The sequence below is a fragment of the Cetorhinus maximus genome, chromosome 28 (assembly GCF_964194155.1).
Source record: "Cetorhinus maximus chromosome 28, sCetMax3.hap1.1, whole genome shotgun sequence".
Lineage (NCBI taxonomy): Eukaryota > Metazoa > Chordata > Chondrichthyes > Lamniformes > Cetorhinidae > Cetorhinus > Cetorhinus maximus.
This window is the reverse complement of record NC_135906.1, coordinates 14255730-14276702: the sequence shown is the minus strand read 5'-3', so window position 1 is coordinate 14276702 and position 20973 is coordinate 14255730. Positions and strand designations below refer to the sequence as shown.

The following is a 20973-nucleotide window of genomic DNA, read 5'->3' as shown; positions in this document are numbered from 1 at the left end:
AGCTTTTTTTTGCCCCTTGGCATAGAACACATTCCCAACCATCGGAAGCGGAAGGTGCCTCTGCTAATACTTCTGACAGTGTTGATCATAAGCAAACCTTTCGGAGAAGTGACTTTGAGCCCAGGCTCAACTTGCTGTTCAATTCCTCTGGTGCTCATGCAAGAAAATACTTCAACCTGGCTTCTTCAGTAGGGCATTTGTTGTGTGGAAAATAATGGGCTTTAAGCAGCACTAGACTTGCTATGTGGTATGTGGTCAGGGCTTAGTACCAAAGTGTTGAATCACTTGGTCACTCTTCAAAACACAGCACATAAAAAGCTGTATATCAAAACAGGTCAAGGAGGGAAAAACTTTCTTTCATATTTTTGGGGTTTTGTTTTTTCCAGGATGTATTTGAGATGCGTTTTGCAAAAATGCCAGATGAGCCTGTTGAACCAGTTGTTCCATCTCCTCCTCCTGTGCCACCTCCGACTAACCAGGTGTCATCCTCATCCTCGAGCGACAGTAGCAGTGACAGCTCTTCTGACAGTGACAGTAGCACAGATGATTCTGAGGAGGAGCGGGCACAGAGGCTGGCTGAGCTTCAAGAACAGGTACTGATTCTGAGGCCATTGTTTAAATAAAGCGCTTCTGGTTGCTTTTCATACCCTGGCATTCGTCACACCTGCACTTCTATATCAGTAGTAGGCAAGTGAATGTACAGAAAATAAACAGCCCTGAAATAATTTTTTATATGGTAAATGTTACAATTTTTTTCGCTCCCTAATGTAAACTCTAGGAAAATTTCCATTGCTGGAAATTACAATGGTCAGTATAGCAACAGCAAATATAATACTTTGCTCCTGATTGTATTGCTAATGTATCGGTACAAGTGTTCTCGGATCAAGCTTATTTTGGTAAAAGGCTCAAATTTTGAATACTTCCCTCGCCAAAATGTATGTGTACATTTACACTAATAAATGAAATTCCATTGATTAAAAGTGTCATTGCATCTGGGATTGAGATGGCGTTCATGAACCATTTGATTGTGGCCCTCTTTTTGTTGCTAGCTAAATTATTGATAACATTACCCCTTTGTTACTGCATTGTTTTCCACATGTTTATAATTTCCTTCCTAGTTGATTACACTGGTTAGTTCATGAATGAGATGTTGTGTCCCTATTTGAGCACTGGCTACTAGAATGTTCATGTGAAAAGATGTCTTCACCTGCAAGCAAATGTACTCTAGGTCTGGGGAGGCAGCTTCATAATTCTACCCATCCCACATGTAAAGAACCTATTTTTTATTTTCCTTGGACTGTGACTTTAAAATTGGACTGTGGCTTTAAAAAAAAAACTACCATGGTTGCAGCTGAATGACCTGTTCACTGGAACTGGATGAGGAATATCTACAATGTTGCTACCCTGGAACATAAGATGCCATAAGAGAACAGGATGCTGCCGGAAAGGAGTTCTGAACTAGGGGGAGCTGCCGAACGACAGCAATTTAATTGGTTCCTGACCAGGTGACCAGGTAGGGTAACAGTGCAGGCAGAACAGCTCCTAGCCTGTGTTTGTAAGATTCCAGCAACTCTGCCATAATAGCTAGCTGGCTATTCCTCACATCCCTGTAACCTCCTTTCTCTGAAAACCCCTGTCAAGAGGAAAAGTGGAAAAATCACCAGTAGATATATTGAAAAGCAAGTTTTTCAACCAGTGAACCACAGACAGAAAGTGCTGGGTGACCACCTCGTGTCGTCAACAACAAACTGCAAGGAATTTGGAAGACATCAATCAAAATAAACCCATCTAATCCTGTACTCTGGATTTGTGCTATTGAACTGTTTTATCTCACCCTTAAAACCCATGTTTTGTGTGTCTTATGTGTGTATGTGTGTGTGTTTGTGTGTAGGGGTTTAAGAGTTTCAGTTATTGAGTTAGAAGTTAGCAGTTTATGTTTCTTTTGCCACTAGTTAAAGACAATTTGTTCAATAAACAATTATTAACATATTAAGTTTACAAACCTGGTGCTCAGATTCTGTTAACCTAAATGAAACAAGTAGAATTGGGGCAATCTGGTAGTTTGGTCAAACTTTTCACATTTGCTACGACTCGAAGAACAGTGGGGCTTGATATTACAGTGCACTATCCCCACTGCGTCGTGACACACACTTTTATATGATTTAACTTGGAATGTCCGTATGGACTCCCCATACTTGCTTGGATCGCACAGCTTTACAAAGAAACTGCAACACTAATGGGCCATGCAGATCAACCAAAAATTGCTGTTTGTCCCCCAGGAGTGATATCCCTGGCCACTTGTCCCTGCTCTGTTCCATTTATATCCTTTTGTGGCCTCCTTTCTTTCATGTCCTCATGTCTCTTTAGATCCCAATTTCTATGTCATCGGTTCTTAAAAGTTTGGAACTCAAACATAATTACGACTTCAATATTTTTTGACTGTTCTGATGGTGTTTTTCGATTCCTGCATTGGTCTCGTGCATTACTTTCTGCACACCTGATTTTTCTTTTTTAAGGTTGTACTAAAAACATTATCCCTAACAGCCTGAAGCTCCTGTAGTGATGGGTGGGACACTGGATTGGAACTGTGGGAAACTGCCCAAGAACAAATGTTAAAACAGGACCAAACACAATTTTTGGTCTGATACCCGTTTATATAATTGTTGACAGCTTTAAGTATTCTTGGGTTATATCATATTTGATTAAGTGCACAATTGGAATAACTATATGAGCTTGAAATCCACTTACGTATAGCCCAGTGACAAATTTCCCTCACTGGGCTTGAATATTAAGAAAAGAGCTTCCTATATAACCGACTATTGCCTATAAACTTTCTACTTGTAATTAGTTTTTATTCATGGGATCTGCATGTCGCTGGCAAGGCCAGCATGTATTATACCCACCCCTAATAGTCCTCTAAGGTCTTGGTGAGCTGCCACTTTGAACCGCTGTAGCACATGTGGTGTAGATAATCCCACAATGTTGTTAGGAAGACAGTTCCAGGATTTCGATCCATTGACAGTGAAAGAGCAGCAATGTAGTGTAAAGCCAGGATGGTGTGAGGCTTGGAGGGGTGGTGTTCCCATGCATATGCTGTCTTTGGCCTTCGAGGTGGTGGAGGTCACAGGTTTGAAAGGTGCTTTTGAAGACAACTTGGTGAGTTGTTGCAGCGCACCTTGTAGACAGTATATACTGCTGCCCCTGTGCGGCAGTGGAGGATGAGATGCCGATCAAGTGGGTTGTTGCTTTGTCCTGGATGGTGTCGAGCTGCTTGAGTGTTGTTGGAGCTGCACCCATCCAGGCAAGGGCAGAATGTTCCATTGTGTTGTTAGGCAGGCTTTGGAGAGTCAGGAAACGATTACTCACTAAAATTTTCCAGCCTTTGACCTGCTCTTGTAGATGCAGTATTTATATGGCTGGTCCAGTTAATTTTCCGGTCAGTGGTGACCCCCAGGATGTTGGTGGGGATTCAACAATGCTAATGCCATTGACCATCAAAGGGAGATGGCTAGATTCTCTCTTGTTGGAATTAGTCGTTGCCCAGTACTTATGTGGGGTGTATGTTACTTGCCACTTACCCCAAGTCTGAATGTTGTCTGGGTCTTGTTATGTGTAGGCATGAAGTACTTGAGTATCTGAGGAGCTGTGAGTAAACCTGAGCGCTGAAATTATCAGCAAACATCCCCACTTCTGACCTTGTGTTGAAATGTCATTGAAGTAGCTGAAGATAGTTAGGCCTAGTACACGACCCTTAGGAACTCGTGCAATAGCAACCACAGCTATCATCTTTTGTGCTAGCTGTGACTCCAACCAGTGGGGTGAGCCCCCCACTAATTTTCATTGACTTCAATTTTGATAAGATTCCTTGATGCCACACTCATCAAATGCAGCCTTGATGACAAGGGCAGTCACTTTCTTCTCAGCTCTGGAATTCAGCTTTCTTGCTCATTGGACAAAGGCTGTAATGAAATCTGGAGCGTAATTTTCAAACTGTGTTTGAAAACAAAATGAACGTGGGGCTAGATGGTGAATTAGAAGTTTGGAGCTGATCTGATTCATATGTTCAATCCTACTGGACTCCAAGTAATTGTGAAATCTCCCTACCAACTAAGCACAGACCAATCAGTCAAAAAGGTTTTGCCAAAATCTTGAAGCGGCAGAATTGCAGAAATGTTTTGGAATGCTTTGGAAAGTTTCCCACCTGCACTATAAAGTCGTTCAGTTCTTTTCATACTGCCAAAATCCTGTAATCCTGATTCATTTTTGTTTTTTTTCACCTAAGTGATATTCAGATACATTAAAGTCTCAACATTTTATTCATTCATGTGATATGGGCGTCGCTGGCTAGGCCAGCATTTAGTGCCCATCCCGAATTGTCCATGAGAAGGTGGTGGTGCGCTGCCTTCTTGAACCCCTGCAGTCCATGTGGTGTAGGTACACCCACAGTGCTGTTAGGAAGGGAGTTCCAGGATTTTGATCCAACTACAGTGAAGGAGCAGCGATATATTTCCAAGTCATGATGGTAAGTAACTTGGAGGGGAACATCCAGGTGGTGGTGTTTCCATCTATCTGCTGCCCTAGTCCTTCTATATGGTAGTGGTCATGGGTTTGGAAGGTGCTGTCTAAGGAGTCTTGGTGAATTTCTACAGTGCATCTTGTAGATGGTCCACACTGCTGCTACTGTGCGTTGGTGGTGGAGGGAGTGAATGTGGACATGGTGCCAATCAAGTGGGCTGCTTCGTCCTGGATGGTATCAAGCTTGTGTTGTGGGAGCTGCCCTCATCCAGGCAAATGGGGAGTATTCCATCACACTCTTGCCTTGTGCCTTGTCGATGGTGGACAGGCTTTGGGGAGTCAGGAGGTGAGTTACTCGTCTCACAATTCCTAGCCTCTGACTTGCTGTTGTGGCTACAGTATTTATATGGCTAGTCCAGTTCAGTTTCTGGTCAGTGTTAACCCCCCAGGATGTTAATGGGGGATTCAGTGATGGCAGTGCTATTGAATGTGAAGGGGCAGTGGTTAGATTATCTCTTGTTGGAGATGGTCATTGCCTGGCACTTGTCTGGCGCGAATGTTACTTGCCACTTGTTGGCCCAAGCTTTGATATTGTCCAGGTCTTGCTGCATTTGGACATGGACTGCTTCAGTATCAGAGGAGTCTCGAATGATGCTGAACATTGTGGGATCATCAGCGAACATCCCCACTTCTGACCTTTAATGGGAGGAAGGTCATTGATGAAGCAGCTGAAGATGGTTGGGCTGAGGACACTACCCTGGGGAGCTCCTGCAATGATGTCCTGGAGCTGAGATAACTGCCCTGCAACAACCACAACCACCTTCCTTTGTGCTAGGTTTGACTCCACCCAGCGGAGAGTTTTGCCCCCGATTCCCATTGACTGCAGTGTTGCTAGGGCTCTTTGATGCCGCATTGGTCAAATGCGGCCTTGATGTCAAGGGCAGTCACTCTTGCCGCACCTCGGGAGTTCAGCTCTTTTGCCCATGTTTGAACCAAGGCTGTAATGAGGTCAGGAGCCGAGTGGTTTCGGCGGAACCCAAACTGAGCGTCAGTGAGCAGGTTATTACTATGCAAGTGCAGCTTGATAGCACTGTTGATGAACCTCTTCCATTACTTTACTGATGTTTGAGAGTAGACTGATGGGGTGGTAATTGACCAGGTTGGATTTATCCTTTTTGTGGACAGGACATAACTGGGCAATTTTCCACATAGTTGGGTAGATGCCAGTGTTGTAGCTGTACTGGAACAGCTTGGCTAGGGGTGTAGCAAGTTCTGGAGCACAAGTCTTCAGTACTGTTGGAATATTGTCGGGGTCCATAGCCTTTGCAGTATCCAGTGCCTTCAGCTGTTTCTTGATATAACGTGGAGTGAATCGAATTTACTGAAGGCTGGCATCTGTGATGCTGGGGGGACATCCGGAGGAGGCTGAGATGGATCATCCACTTGGCACTTCTGACTGAAGGTTGTAGTAAATGCTTCAGCCTTATCTTTTGCACTGACATGCTGGGCTTCTCCATCATCGAGGCTGGGGATATTTGTCGAGCCTACTCCTCCAGTGAGTTCAGTTTGCCTACCACCATTCACGACTGGATGTGGCAGGACTGCGGAGCTTAGACTGATCCATTGGTTGATGGATCGCTTAGCTCTCTATCACTTGTTGCTTAGGCTGTTTGGCATGCAAGTAGTACTGTGTTATAGCTTCACCAGGTTGACACCTCAATTTTAGGTATGCCTAGTGCTGCTCCTGGCATGCCCCCCTGCACTCTTCATTGAACCAGGGTTGGTCCCCTGGCTTGGTGGTAATGGTAGAGTGGGGGATATGCTGGGCCATGAGGTTACAGATTGTGTTCGAGTACAGTTATGCTGCTGCAGATGGCCCACAGCACCTTATGGATGCCCAGTCTTGAGTTGCTAGATCTGTTTGAAATCTATCCCATTTAGCATGGTGGTTGTGCCACACAACACAATGGAAGGTATCCTCAATGTGAAGGCGGGACTTCATCTCCACAATGGCTGTGTAGTGGTCACTCCTACTGATACTGTCATGGACAGATGCATCTGCGGCAGGCAGGTTGGTAAGGATGAGGTCAAGTATGTTTTTCCCTCTTGGCTCCCTCACCCCCTGCCGCAGACCCAGTCCAGCAGCTATGTCCCCTGCAGTCCATGTGTTGTAAGTACACACACATCGGTTAAGATGTTGCTTTAGCTTTTTTCCTAGAAGACAAGCTCTTTGCAGAATGTCTGACTTCATTTGGGATGTCATTGTGTATTCCGTCTTGTTATCATCAAATTCCATCAAATTGTCAACTTGCAACGACATCAGATTGGTCACATGCTGTGTTTTTAGAATTATTTCATATTGGCTCTGTTTAGTTGAATGGAAACAAAAGGGCTGAATTTACATGGGAAGCATTTTTAAGCTTGTAGTTGAGTCAGTGTTGACTGAATTTCTCTCACTGGTAAAAGTTTGGAGTTTGCCTTGATAAGATCGTTTAGAATCAAGTGACTTTGCATTGATATTCTAGCCTGTTTTAACCCTGGTGGTGTTATTGAAGGCACCTATCATGAGTGATGCAATGTACAGTGGCCCATTTTTTTCCTTCTGATACAAATTGAAATCTTGAGGGACTGGTTTGAGTTCTGAATTAACATTCTTGATTTCATCCACTTTCCACTGGAGAATAAATTATAAATGCCCTTTTTGAAATGTATAGAAACTGACATACTATTTGGATCGGTTGAGATGGTTTCTGAATCGGTTGCCTTTTGTTTTTGATTAAATTTCTACCAAGTGTTTTTAATGAGAATGACCTGAGCCAATAGTTTGGTGTTTGTGACTTGAGGTTAAAATTGTGAACTGATAATGCTGCATTTTAATCATTTTACTCATAGGTCAAATCCTCTGCTTGATCTGAAGTCCATGCTTCTCCTTTTGCAGAAATACGACTTGAAACTTTGCAATTTTCCATGTGGGTGGTGACATTTTGGTGCCTTCCCACTTGTCGAGGCATTTAATTGTAGTCTGTTTCTTGTGATACCAGTGGTTGAACAAGTTTAACCCTGAATATATTCTAATGGAGTCAAGCACATGAATGTGCCCACCTAGGATGGTCATTAATTTAGATGCTTGGCCTCAATTGTATTTGTCTGTTGGGTCAAGGGCAAGTTATGGCAGCCAAGGGGAAAGCCAGATACAATGTTAGAGGCTGGCTCTCCTCTTAGCTAGAAGACAGATAAGAATGGTTGGCGACAGTCTGATTTTACAAGTAAACTGCAGTTTTTAACATTGCACTAATAGTGTAGAATGACTTGCCTGCATTCATTGTGAAACCAAAGGAATGAGAGCTATGAAGATTAGCATTGCTATCATATGATTTCATCCTATCATCTAAAAAGTGCTGAATATGAAAAGAGAAAATTGTACCTGATTTCTCTTGGCCTGGCCACTATAAATGCAATGTGCAATTGCGGGCATTTGAGAATATTGTAGGAAGTGCTCTGCACTGCATCTGGCCTTTGTCATACCTGACCTTTGGAATCTTGATAATGTCAGAGTACAAATTGTTTTATTTTAAAAAAGAAGTATTTCCCAGCCCCCTTGACCTTTACTTTGTGTGGACGTGCACCCATCGACTCGAGCAAATAAATACTAAACAACAGCTGTGTGTTATGGCAAATGCATGCAAACTGTTCACGTGGGTTCAACATTTTGTTCAAGTGAACTGTAATTAAGTCTGACGAGCGTTGTTTTGTGCCACACAGTTGAAAGCGGTGCATGAGCAGCTGGCTGCCCTTTCCCAACCACAACTGTCAAAACCAAAGAAGAAGGAAAAGGACAAGAAAGAAGAGAAAAAGAAAGAGAAGGAAAAAGACAAGAAAGAGGAAAAGAAAAAGAAAGAGGATGTGGAGGAAAAGAAGAAGAGCAAAGCTAAGGAGCAACAGCCAAAAAAATCAAAGAAGAACAATGCAAATGCCAGGTAACTACTTTCACTTAAGTTAGACGTTTAGGAAAAAGTTTCAAATGTTAAATCACCATCGAACAATGATTTTGTTAATTGAATGGTTTTCTGCTTCAATTTCCTACAAATGGGATTATTCTTCCCATTTATGCAAGGAGAGCAGTATTTAGGAATATTGACCTCTTAGGTTTTGATGCAAGTTTTTGGAAGCTTATTGATGTAGAAACATCTACATGTCATCCTATAATTTTGTGAAGTTTATTAACACGTGCAGTTTTTAGCCCATGATCTGTCTGCTTTGGCAAATGGTGTTGCATCAGTTGAATGCTGACCTTTAGGTTCTGAACTCCAGTTTATGCTTTGCCAAGTTTGCTGCTTTCCAGTATGCTCCTCTAAGGGATGGAACTGGTATCAAACTAAGCATGGGAGTTCCATGCATCAGTCTTAGAGTGGAAGCCTATTCTGAGATAGTATGTCCAATTGAGATTTCTTTCGTGTTCTGAAACTGTTAAGATTTGCACCCTTCTAGCCCCTAGTCAGGTGTGGGCATGAGGCACCAGTTTGCTTGTGGGTACCACCATCAGAGGATACAGCCTGGCAAATCATGTCTCCAAAGGAAACTTTCAGACCCTTGGGGTTAGAACTATCTACAGTTTGCAACACAAATCCAATTACTGCTTGGTGTGATCTCAACTTCACCTTGATACCATGTTGGATTATTAATTGAAGTTGTTGCAGTGGGGAGACCTTGACATGCGCAATTAAGCCCTGTTTGAAACAACTGCATCCACATTGGAAATGGTATTGCTGATAGCAAGGGCAATTTTGGCCAGGCAACATCCAAGAATGAAACGTATGGGTAGATTCTTTTCTCTTACTGCCCCAACTATTTGATCAACTTTGAGGATCCCTTGAGCATATGCGAATAGCATTCACATCTCCAAATTAAGTGGTTAGTTCTGTCTTAAATAACTTCATTAGTAAAGATAAGCAATTGCTAAAAAAGAAGACTTTTGTTGATGAAGCTTTTCATTATGCACTCATCAGGACAATTCACAAGAATACCAAATGTTTAAAGAGCAATGATTTATACTGTATGAAAGGAGAGCTGATTGGTTGGCAAGTGGACTCTGGTAGAGACATTGCAACTGATCATGCTTAGCAGTTAACTGTCAAGTCACCAACTGGTGCACTCTCCATGGCAACACCTCCGCCAATCAGAGTCCACTTGCCAACCAGAGGGAGTGAATGTTTAATGTGTTAGATGGGGTGCCAGTCAGGTGGGCTTCTTTGCCTGAATGGTGTTGAATTTGAGTGTTGGAGTTGCAGGCAAATAGAGACAATTCCATCACACTCCTGACTTTCTGCATTGTAGATGGTGGAGAGGCTTTGCAGGGGGGAGTCAGGAGGTGAGTTACTTGCTGTAGAATACCTAGCCTCTGACCTCCTGTAACCACAGTATGTGTGTCAATGAGTGATAATGTAAATTGGGTGGGCAACTGTAACAAGTGGGATCTTCAGAGGAAGCATACTCTATTGAATTGTCACAACCCTAAATGTTACAAGGGAAAGTAAATTTACACTTGTCAGTGTCTGAGAATCCTCCCTTTTTGCTCGTTTATATTTAAAGTGATCTTTAGAAACATACTCAATGGATGTTCTTGATAAGAATTTACCCCGGTGAGGACTGTTGGATGCAGACCCTGGTTGTTGTTCAGAGCTTTGAATGAGGGGGGTGTCTCAGAGGAAAAAAATGTCTGCAGGCTACTTGTAACAAGAATTTATAATGCATAAAAGAGGCTCTTGGAGGGAATGGGGCAAGGTAAACCTCCCACCATAAATTCTTAATTTACCTCATCAATCTCCTACTGTTTAGCTTTCCCAAATGTCCTGTAGCATCTTGATTCCCCGCTGTTTCTTGTATGTTCTAAATGTGCAGTTTTCTGCGCAGATGTGTGGACATTGCTAGTCATGTTCCTGAGAGAGAAATATTTGCATAGTTTTTCTTGCCCCAAACCTTCACGTTCCCATGTTTGTCTTAACTCTCTTTTCCTTTAGGAATCTGAAGAGCATCAAACCTGGTCCTGCGTACGACTCTGAGGAGGAGGACAAGTGCAAGCCGATGACATATGAAGAAAAGAGACAGCTGAGCCTGGACATAAACAAACTTCCTGGTGATAAATTGGGGCGAGTAGTTCACATCATTCAGTCCCGTGAGCCCTCACTGAGAAACTCAAACCCTGATGAGATTGAAATAGACTTTGAAACGTTAAAACCCTCCACGTTGCGAGAACTAGAACGATACGTTACATCATGTTTACGGAAAAAAGCGAGGAAACCTCAAGGTGAGAGTTAGCCCTCGCGGATTTAAAAAAATTGTCACCTCGCTATATAAAATTGATCTAAAAATTCGTACATTGATTCATGTGCACAATCTAATCAAGCCATTCTTAATATATCAGTCATTCCCTCTCTTTACTAAAACTGTTCTCCACTTACCATGCCATATGCTATTTCCTGACTGCAAGGTGTGTAGGGAGCTTTCCCCCACCAACCCCCCCCCCCCCCCCCCCCCTCCCTCTAGGCTTTTCCAAGTATTACCTCTGAAAGCCGGCTGTTAGGTAGTGTACAAGACAGACATGGGGGTGACTGTTTCTTGGATGCTAGTTTCTTTCTTGGCCCTAAGCCATGTTAGTGCCATTCTGTGGATTGTCAAGGCACTATATTTGTGCCAAGAATGGTTGGTTGAAACAGTGACCAATTATTAGCTTAAAATAAGAAACTTGCAAATGCTGGAACCTCAAATAAAAACAGAAAATACTAGAAATGTACCTGGAAAAAGAGAAGTTTTCTGTCTTCTCACTGTGATAGTTAGGAGTAACTTAAGCAAAGCTTGATGGAGGCTTGTTAACTGGTCAGAAATTAGTGCTAGTAGTATCTGACCTTCTGGAATGGTTTTCTCTACTGGGTTTCAATCCCTTGTGTGTGTATTTCTGGTAACTAGGCAAGTTTACTTCCTCGATGGTGGAAAATTTGAACCAATTGAACAGTCTTGCTTTTTTAACAAACGTTATACTGTGCCCCTCCCACCCCCACCGTTGCCCATAAAAATCACCTTTGTGTTCATTAATGAAGGTGAAACATGAGCAGCATTGCTGCATGTTATAATGCTGTAAGTTGCTGCTTAATTGTTTCAAAAATCCTTTGTTTTATTTTCCTTTTGCTCCCTATCCTCCGCAGCGGTAGATACAATACAAGTATCATGCATCATAGCAGCTGTGGCATGTCTTAGCAGAATGACTATTGCTCATGTGTGAGGCAGCTAGTGAGTATTTTCTGTCTGCTCAATTGTGGAGATGGCACAGTGAAACGTTTTCCCACTTTCCAGACCTATAGTCACTGTTTTTTTCCAGCTGTGGGCTATGTTAGCAATCGGAAGCAGGAATGAAGGGTGATATTTTTCCCCTCAAGTGTCAGCTTGGTATTTTGAGGTGGAAGGATGCTGGAACTTTCCCCTGACCCTAGGATTTTTGTAAGTCTATATGGTGTGTCTTGGTGAATCATAACCAGAAATTTGCTTACGACACCATCACAAGTTCGAATTGCTGGCTGATAATTCAGTCATCAACATTTTCGTTGCAAGGTCCCAGCATCTCAGAACTGGGTTGGTTTCCTTATCCATATTTATTCATCCCCTTGCTATCTACCAAAAACCAAGGCCCGGATAAAGGATTTAAAACAACATGGGGAAAAGAATTTGGCAAATTTATGTCATAGCTGACACAGGAAAGAGCAGCAGAGCCTGGGGAATAAAAGGCTGTGTTCAACTATTTACATGCACCATACTTAACTACTCAGTACATAAAAGGACTACTTTTTAGTTTTTTAAAAAAATGAATTGATAAATAAGAGCTTGGGGGGAAAAATAATTTGTCCGCCATAAGTAAATAGTTAAATGGAAACTGATCTAACCAGTAGAGGGACTAGGTTAACTATAGCAAAAGCAATAACAGAATTCAAGTTATATCCATATAAAAGCAAAATACAGTGGGTGCTGGAAATCTGAAATAAAAACCAAATGCTGGAACATAAATCCAGCAGGTCTGGCAGCATGTGGAGAGAGAAACAGAGTTAATGTTTTGTGTCCAATATGAGCCTTTGGTTCCAATGAAATGAAAGTCACCATAGTCCCAGAGGATCATAGGGTGCTCTCTCATCAGAGAGAGACGACTCGTGGTGAGTTTAACCTGAGGGTCACCACGCCTCAAGCGAGGGGTGAGGCTGAGAAGGTGGGCCTTCATGGGTTCCAAAGAAGAGTTATATTGGACTCGCAATGTTAACTCTGTTTCTTTCTCCAAAGATGATGCCAGACCTGCTGAGGCATTGTTTTTCTCGCACAGTTTTTATTTCAAATTATATCCATCTGTTAATTATTTAGCTTTTGAAAATAAATTAATTATCACTAGAAATAGATAATTCTACAGTAAATAAATATATCAATGAGATTATGGTATTGCAGCCTTTGTATTTGAACTGCAGAATGTGGGAACTTGCAGCGCGACTGTTGCCGATGACGTAGCCATTGGAAATGCCTGTGGTTTAAGTTGAGCTGAAATGCAAGATAGAAGCACCATGAAGGAAGAAGTATATCTGAATAGCTTTCTCCAGAGCTCAAGTGCACCAAACAGATGTAGGAAGAGAGGAGTGTTTGACTGACCAGCCACTAGGATTAGGGAAACATTATAGAGTTAGATAAACTAATGAAAAAGACATGCACAAATCACATAATTAAGGACTGAATAATAAAAGAGAATGAGTTTAGGAAGGCAAACAATAAAGAGAAATGAAAATATCAAAAATTTTAAAAAGAAATAGTGAAGTATCGGTACATAATTAGCAGAAGGATAATTACGGTAAGCTTAGAGCCTCTTAGATAAACCCACAGCAGATGATAGTGAAAGGGCAAGGATATTTGATAGGCATTTGCCTCCTTAACAAAAACTGTGGCCAAAAGAGGGAAGTGGCTACAGTGATAGTCTAGAGGGATTATTATAACAGTTAAGATAGAGAGTAAGAGGATATAAGAAAAGCAACTCAAGCTTCAGAACTAAACCCCGTGTTCAAATAGATTGCATCTACAGATACTCAAAATCTATGAAGGAGATAACACACAGACTTAGCCTGGCCTAAATAATGTTGTATTAAAGTGATTTCTAAACCCATTTTTGCAAATCTTTCTCCATTCAGAACACTAAATGTTCAAGTACAAACTTGGCATCTGAAATAAGAGGATTCATACACACAAATTCAATAGGTAAAGGAATTAAGGACTTTTGAGCAGCAAATGTAATTCCTGTGTTCAAAAGAGAGATACCTAAGCCTGGGAACAGTAAACAATTGAGCTTAACACAGTGGTAGGAAAGTAATTAAAATCTGTGTAATAAATAATGCCAGAGTTCCTAACTTTGGTGAAAATGCAATGCTGTGAAGTTTTGCATCGAGTGTTTCTTTATGCATGCAAAGTTGGCCCTGTAAGACACTACCTTTTGCAATTAAGGTAGGTGACTAATGAGGCAACATTGTCGCCTTGTCTGTGCTAGTGATTTCTTTCGGATAGCCTGAGAATAGAAGGATATGAGAAAGAGTGGGAAGAAACCAGTTCATAGAATCATAAAATGGTTATAGCATGCTAGTGCCACTACCCTGCCTATTTCCCATAGCCCTGCAATTTTTTCCTTTTACAGAAAGTGATCCAGTTCCCTTTTGAAAGCCTCAAATGACCCTGCCTCTACCATGCTCTCAGGCAGTACATTCCAGATCCAAGACACTCGCTGCATGCAAAAGCTTTTCCTCATGTCGTCATTGCTGCTTTTTCCAGTTACCTTAAACCTGTACTCTTTGGTTTTCTGCCCTTCCAGTGGGAACAGCTTCTCCCTATCTAAACTCTGTTCAGACCCCTCATGATTTTGAATTCCCCTATCAAATCTCCTCTCAGCCTTCTGTTTTCCAAGGAGAGTGGTCCCAACTTCTCCAACCTTTCTAAGTAACCAAAGTTCCTCATCCCCTGGAGCCATTCTCATGAATCTTTTTTGCACCCTCTCTAATGCCTTTGCATTCTTCCTAAAGTTTGGTGCCCTGAACTGATGCAATACTCCAGTTAAGGACAAACAGTATTTTAGACAGGTTTAACATAACTTCCTTGTTTTTGTACTCTTATGCCCCTGTTGACAAAGCCCAGGATGCTGTATGCTTTATTAACTACTATCACAAGCTGTCCTGCCATTCCATGATTTATGCACATATACACCAGGTCCCTCTGCTCCTGCATCGGGTTTAGATTTGTACACTTTATACCTGTATTTTGTCTCTGCGCGTTTTTCCTACCAAAATGAATCGATTGGCTTGTACTTTTGATATAGGGAAATTTGTACACTGTTGACTTCTTACTGGCTTGTTTTGTAATGCTGAGATGCTTTGCTAATCTTTTATGTGGGAATTTGGAATAGCATCTACCAAATATTCAAGCTAGAGTAATTAATTGAAAAATTCAGCATCAAATATCAACACGACTAGAGATGCAAGTGTCTGACTTTCCAGAACAAGGCAGGCGTTTCGCAAATTAGACAAACTAATTTCTATAGACCTCACTGTTGCAATCCATTCTATGGCCAGGTTACCTTGAGTTGTGGTGTGTTTAGCTTATGCAGTTGCATGTTTTATTGCAGTACACTACAAAGCATTGGTACCTTGGGATTCATATCATGTTAAACAGTGGAAAAATGTTAACCCACAGAAATGAATTGGAAGCTTCCTCTGTGGCCCAGAATTTGGCTCCACAGGAAGTCAGATTAAGATACTGCGCAGGGCCAAATGCAGAATCAGTTATTGCTGTCAAGCAACTAATGAATCTCAAATCGTGGAAATGTTGGTGTGGTTTAACTGCAGGTTAGAGGTGATTGGCCTCAAGTTCTTAAGGTTATATGAATTATGAACCCATTGAGTCCAGAGAAATGACAATTAAGATCTATTCTAAAAGCTCCTTCTGGACAAATACAAATTTAAAACCAAATTTAGCTTTTCTGCAGGTCCTTGCAAGACACATTCCATTTCAGATACCTGGGCACAAACTTGTCAAGAAATTGCAGATTCAATTTGGTGAACATAAATTTTAAACTGTTCACCTCGATTTATTTTTTTGCACTCATGTGTAAGGAGATGCTAGTGCAGAGGAATGGAAAGGGCCCTTTGTTTAAAGAACTTCAATATCAATTACTCTTAATTCATGTGCCGTATACCCAGGTGAAGAGTAAAACTCTACCCAAACGTTCATTTACTTCTGCATCAGAGGATGGACCACTACAGCATCAGGATCCACTTTTCCTTTTTTTTTTGCATGAATTATCCCTGTGCCCTTTGAGATTACCAATTTATAGGCAGTTTTGTCCTTGTTGGCCTATCTCTACTGGGAGTTAAAACTGCACAAACTATTTTGCTTTGAGCCATGGTAAGAGAGGCTTTAATCCCATCTATTTTGAGGTAGATTGAACCCAAATTCCAGGGATGATAGAACATAACTCCATGTGGCTCCCAATCTCTTTAACTAACCCCTCTCTTTATGATCGATGGTTAACAAAACATCAGAAATAGGAGCAGGGTAGGCCACACTGTCCCTTGAGCCTGCTCTGCCACTCAATAAGATCATGATTGAGCCCAGCGAATTCCACTTTCCAGCCCTATCCCTTGATTTCCTTGTCCAAAATCTATCAATCTCAGCCCTGCTCTTGGGTCTTTTATTGTAATATTTAGTAGAGGGGCATATGAATTTTCATGATTATTCATATTACTTTTTCTTCCCATTCTTTGTCTACTTGTGTTGTCAGCTGTACTATCTGGTAAAGGTTGGAATCTCATGGTAGATACAGCTGCAATGCCGAACCTGAGACCCCACATTACCAACATATTTTGTCACTGCACCCATTAGCTGACTACATAGATTTTACTTGGAACGAGTAGGGGGAGTTGTTGAAGATAATGGAGGTTGAGGTTACTAAATCTCTTGGATTTCCATTCAGTATTGTGGTTGGTCATAAGTGCATAGAATAAGTGCATAATGTAATATATATGAGTGGAAACACTTTATTTCACTAACCCCTCCATCCAGATCAGTTGTAGTTGAACTGGCTTCTGCTGCATGTTAACCAGACCTATAAGGTGGTGCCCCAGCAAGCCTAATATATTGTCAAAGCAGGGATACATACACACCATTCGTAGTCATGTACATGGCACTTGGTCAGTGAACAGTGAGAGAGCAACTCTTGCAGTTGTGGGCCTGAGATGACTGCTGTATGAAATTGTGTAGCATCTGTACACGATGGCTGCTTTCAAAATGAGCTCATTCTTTAGGATTGGATTGTGGAATTAGGCTTGGTTTTCTTAAGCTTGACTAAAATAAAATCAAACAAAATGCTCAACCTTTTTCCTCCGCTTTTCTCCCCCCATTTCTCTTTGAAACTGTCATGCCATATTACATCTTTGCCATTGTCTGATGCAAAGTCACCATCTGAAAAAATCACAATATGTAGTTTATTCATTTATATGAAATGAGAAATAAATAGAACTGGGAAAATTCTTGTGGGTCAGCAGCCTTGCACAACTCATTCTAGCTCTGAGTTTTCATATGCGTTTCCAAATGAAATGTACTGTCCACATGACAAGTGCTTAAAATAAAAATTGTATCCCTGGAGAGAGAAAATGGAGCAACTCTGACCAGCTGCTTGTTAATTTGGTGTTTTCCATGCCAATGATTTGACGGAGGCTGTGTGACTGGGCTCAGAATTCACATGCTCTTTTTTGGCAGACAAAACCATTGAACATCTGTGAGTCTATTAGTGGTTGTGGTTCGGGGTTTCTTCCAGCTCCCAGGCCACAGTATTTTCTCTCCTTCCCTGAAGACGACTTTTAAACACTCAACATTTAAGATTCAACACAAAACTTGGTTCTTGCACTTCCAGGCTGTGATTGTGTTCTTCGTTGTTGACCGTTAATATCCACATTTGAGATTGTATGTATGGGGTTGGGGAAAGGGACTTTCTGTACATCACTTGGTACTGGAGGAAATGTGCCTCTTCATGCTGTTAAAAAGAAAAATGAATTTTTAGAATTTGAGTATTTACAAATGAGCTAGACTATTAATTGGCTGGTAGATTAACAATACAGGGTTTAGTGCAAAATTAATGGTTTTGGGACAGTGTATATGATTACTAATACAAAATGCCTTTCATTACTCTATCTGAATGGGTTCTGTTATATTTCTAAACCAACATGATCTGGGTGATTTGTTCTTCTGTAACTTGTTTTTCAGTGTCGTATGTGGTGTTCTTACCCTGCTAGGAGATAATTTGAACTTTCCAGTCTTTATAAAAGTCTTTTACACTGGGCGTGATCATTTATAGATCATCGGTAAATGATCTGCTCTGTTCTATCATCGTTTCACTTGTGTAGGGGCACGCACGAGTGGAGTGATGAAATTATTGGGCTTCTTAACCCAGGGGTCAAAGCAACAGCTGGTTTTCAGAGGTACACTGTTTCCTTTTTAATGTTGAACCTGATTCATCTTTTCCTGTGAAATTGAATTTTTTATTGTAATTTTGCAAAATTTCATTAATTGCAGAGTAGTGATGTCATGATTTAATATTAAACCTGTCTTTGTGCAAAACCATGTGTGTGTGAAGATATTTGTGATTGCCTACAGGGAAAATGCTATGCCCAACAAAGAAAGTCAGGTGGTGTACTGAATCACAGCTTCTGTCATGCCACTTGGTGGGGCTTGAATCATTCACTGTGCTGAGTCCATAATACCAACCATGTCACTGTGGGGAAGTAGTGAATACTTCCTCGGAGAGCATGGAAATCGCTGGCCTTAGTGACAGCTGGTTTATGGTGGCTGTGGAGGCTTTAAGTGCGGCTTGTTGTCCATCCGCTTGCCATGGGGAAAATGCTATTAACATATGAAATGATTTGTTTGGTCAAAGTTTTTTTTAAAGTGGCAGAAGCAGATAGTTAAAATTATCTTTTTTTTTCCAGAATTCCTGAGAAATCCCTATGCTGACTATAGCTGACTTTTGAGATTGTTGCTCTTTGTAACTTACTTGGAAGCAGCACCCAGGGTTTACTCTAGCCTCTGGCCTGGTCTTCCCTATGCAGCTCTTTACAGCAGCTCAACTGAGGTCACTGTAGCAATGAATTGAACCCTGTGCTTTGTCTACTCTCTTTTTATTTTAAACTGATTTCATCTGTCATTAAAAGAGACCATGACCTCACTACTGCAGAATCCATATGCTTCCCAATATTTGTTAAAGTCTCTTCAGATTGATGGCCTTCAAGAGCAGTCACAAACTGTAAATGGGTTTTTTTTTTGTTTTCCTACAGCTGCTTTCTTTTCTTTTTAAATTTGCAGAAACCTTGCATCTGATCCCACGTGCCAAACTAGAGTAATTTTATTCACTGTGTTGTACCTGTGTACCGGTACCAAAGTGTTTGGTCCAAATCTTGTTGTGTGATGCTGTTTGCAGTGAAAAAAGCCCCAGGGAAATCGAACGATGACCTCCAGCTAGACTCGAAGAGTGAGCTGGATACCAGGTTACATGACGTTAGCGGCCAGCTGAGCTCTGGGAAGAAACCAGGCAGAAAAGGTTGGTGTAGTGCAACCTTGTGAAGTAGATCCTTAGGTGAAATAGGCTGGGGCCAAGGCTAAAGTCAGTTTGTACATATATGTAATAGCCTTGAATTTAATGGTGCACATACCTCTCAAACTGCAACATGTTGAATATCGGAATTCAGGCTTGTGCTTGGGGAGACAGTGTGGCACCTGTAGAATCGGCAAGTTGGCCGATTTTATTGTTTGCACTGTGCTGCTACTTTGCTCAGTGGTGAAGCTTCATGTTGGGGCACGGTGATTTTAAAACAGTGCAGTTGAGAGGTATGGTGGTAAATCTAATCAATTTAATTTACTGAGCTGAAAGCAATATAAATAAATGTGTGTAGCTTTTGGTACATAACCTGAATTAATGTAGCACATTATTTTATTTAGCAATTCAATTATAGATAGGGGTTAAGATGTTTTGATTTCCTGAAACTGAGTTGTGATTGGCGATGTGTCTACATGGTCCTGTGTCTCTGTTTATAATGAACAACCTGCATGCATTCAGGAAAAGCTGCTACTACAAATTGGATCATTCTCGGAGTTAAAATGTAGATCCTGAAACAAGCAATTAATTGAAATGATGATCCCTGCTAATACAGCAATACCTTTATCTAAATATTTTATGTTAAAGTAGGAGACTAATGATGCACTGAGCCAGAGCATTGCCCTTTTACTAAACTTGAGTTGAGTTTAGACCAGATTGATGGGATTAAAGTTACCTTTTTTCTGTTCTAAGAATTTTGTGAGAAGCCAGCAACAAATGATTGTACATCTGGTAACAAAAGAGAATTCATGACCCAGTCTCAACAGTATGACAAATTTAACTTGGTAAAAAAAATATTCCTTTTTCTCTTTTCCTCTCCCTCATCCCAGGAAAAAATAATTTGAGCCCAGTATGGACAGTGCATCTTTTGTCATTATGGTATTGAAATGGTATCCTTTTAGATTTTGCACTTTAGAAGCATTTATACTGCACGAGTGTTCTTTTCATTTGGCCAGTGTTGGATGTTTTGAGTTTATAAAGCATTTCATGTTTTATGCACAGCCTCCTAAGGCCACAAAATCATTTATTCTTACTAATGGTTGTTATAAGACTTCAGTTCTCATTGTGGGTATTTAAAAGGATAAGTATTGCAAGTCTTTGTGATATAACCTTTACCCCAGTTTTCCTTTTCAAAATGTTTACAGACTGTTTCTGCCATGAGCTATACATTGCTCCAAGTTTTGATATTGAATGTAAATCGCACTGTATTTAGCAGTGAATTATGGTGCATTGTATCTCACCAGGTTTTTCATCCTCCACTCCTGATATTTCACTCCCTACAGGTGGCTAGTCATAAGCTGATGAAACTTCTGACTGATTTCATTGTTCCCAGTTATCATTCTAATACAGAATCACTCACTCACACTTGGGAGTCATTTTGAAGGTTGTGGTTTATCTTCCCTCTAGATAGGGCTATCCAGTTAAAACCTGTTACAGGCATTCCACACAGCTTTGTATGCTGCATGTTGCAGAATCACTCTTGTTTATGTAGAACTGGTGAGATCAGACGACTGGTTTCCTAGGTAACTACAGCTTATCTGGTAGCCTTCAATGTTGCAAAATTCCGAATAATTTGTGGCATTTTGGAAATGAAATCGAGAGCGTGAGGTGTTGCGTAATTTGGGTTTCACAAGCATCAAGATTGTTTGTATGTTTTAATCCTCTTTTCTCCTATACCTTGACTTTATGCAGCACCGCTAAGTTAAGCACTGGCAGGCCCAAGACATCTTGCAAATGTTTGGACCTAGTGTTGA

The 20973-nt window shown here is 41.1% G+C and overlaps 1 protein-coding gene across 4 annotated transcripts in view; it reads left to right on the top strand.

Annotated features, from left to right (window-relative positions):
- Positions 1-20973, top strand: part of LOC144668825 (bromodomain-containing protein 4-like) — a 169618-nt gene that overhangs the window by 102405 nt on the left and 46240 nt on the right. For 3 of the 4 annotated variants that reach the window (XM_078531217.1, XM_078531220.1, XM_078531219.1), the window contains 4 exons: positions 387-593; positions 8278-8492; positions 10533-10819; positions 19046-19165. In XM_078531217.1, the coding sequence (XP_078387343.1) occupies positions 387-593; positions 8278-8492; positions 10533-10819; positions 19046-19165 (829 nt within the window). The remainder of the gene's footprint in view (positions 1-386; positions 594-8277; positions 8493-10532; positions 10820-19045; positions 19166-20973) is intronic. The other variant, XM_078531218.1, reaches the window with a different exon arrangement.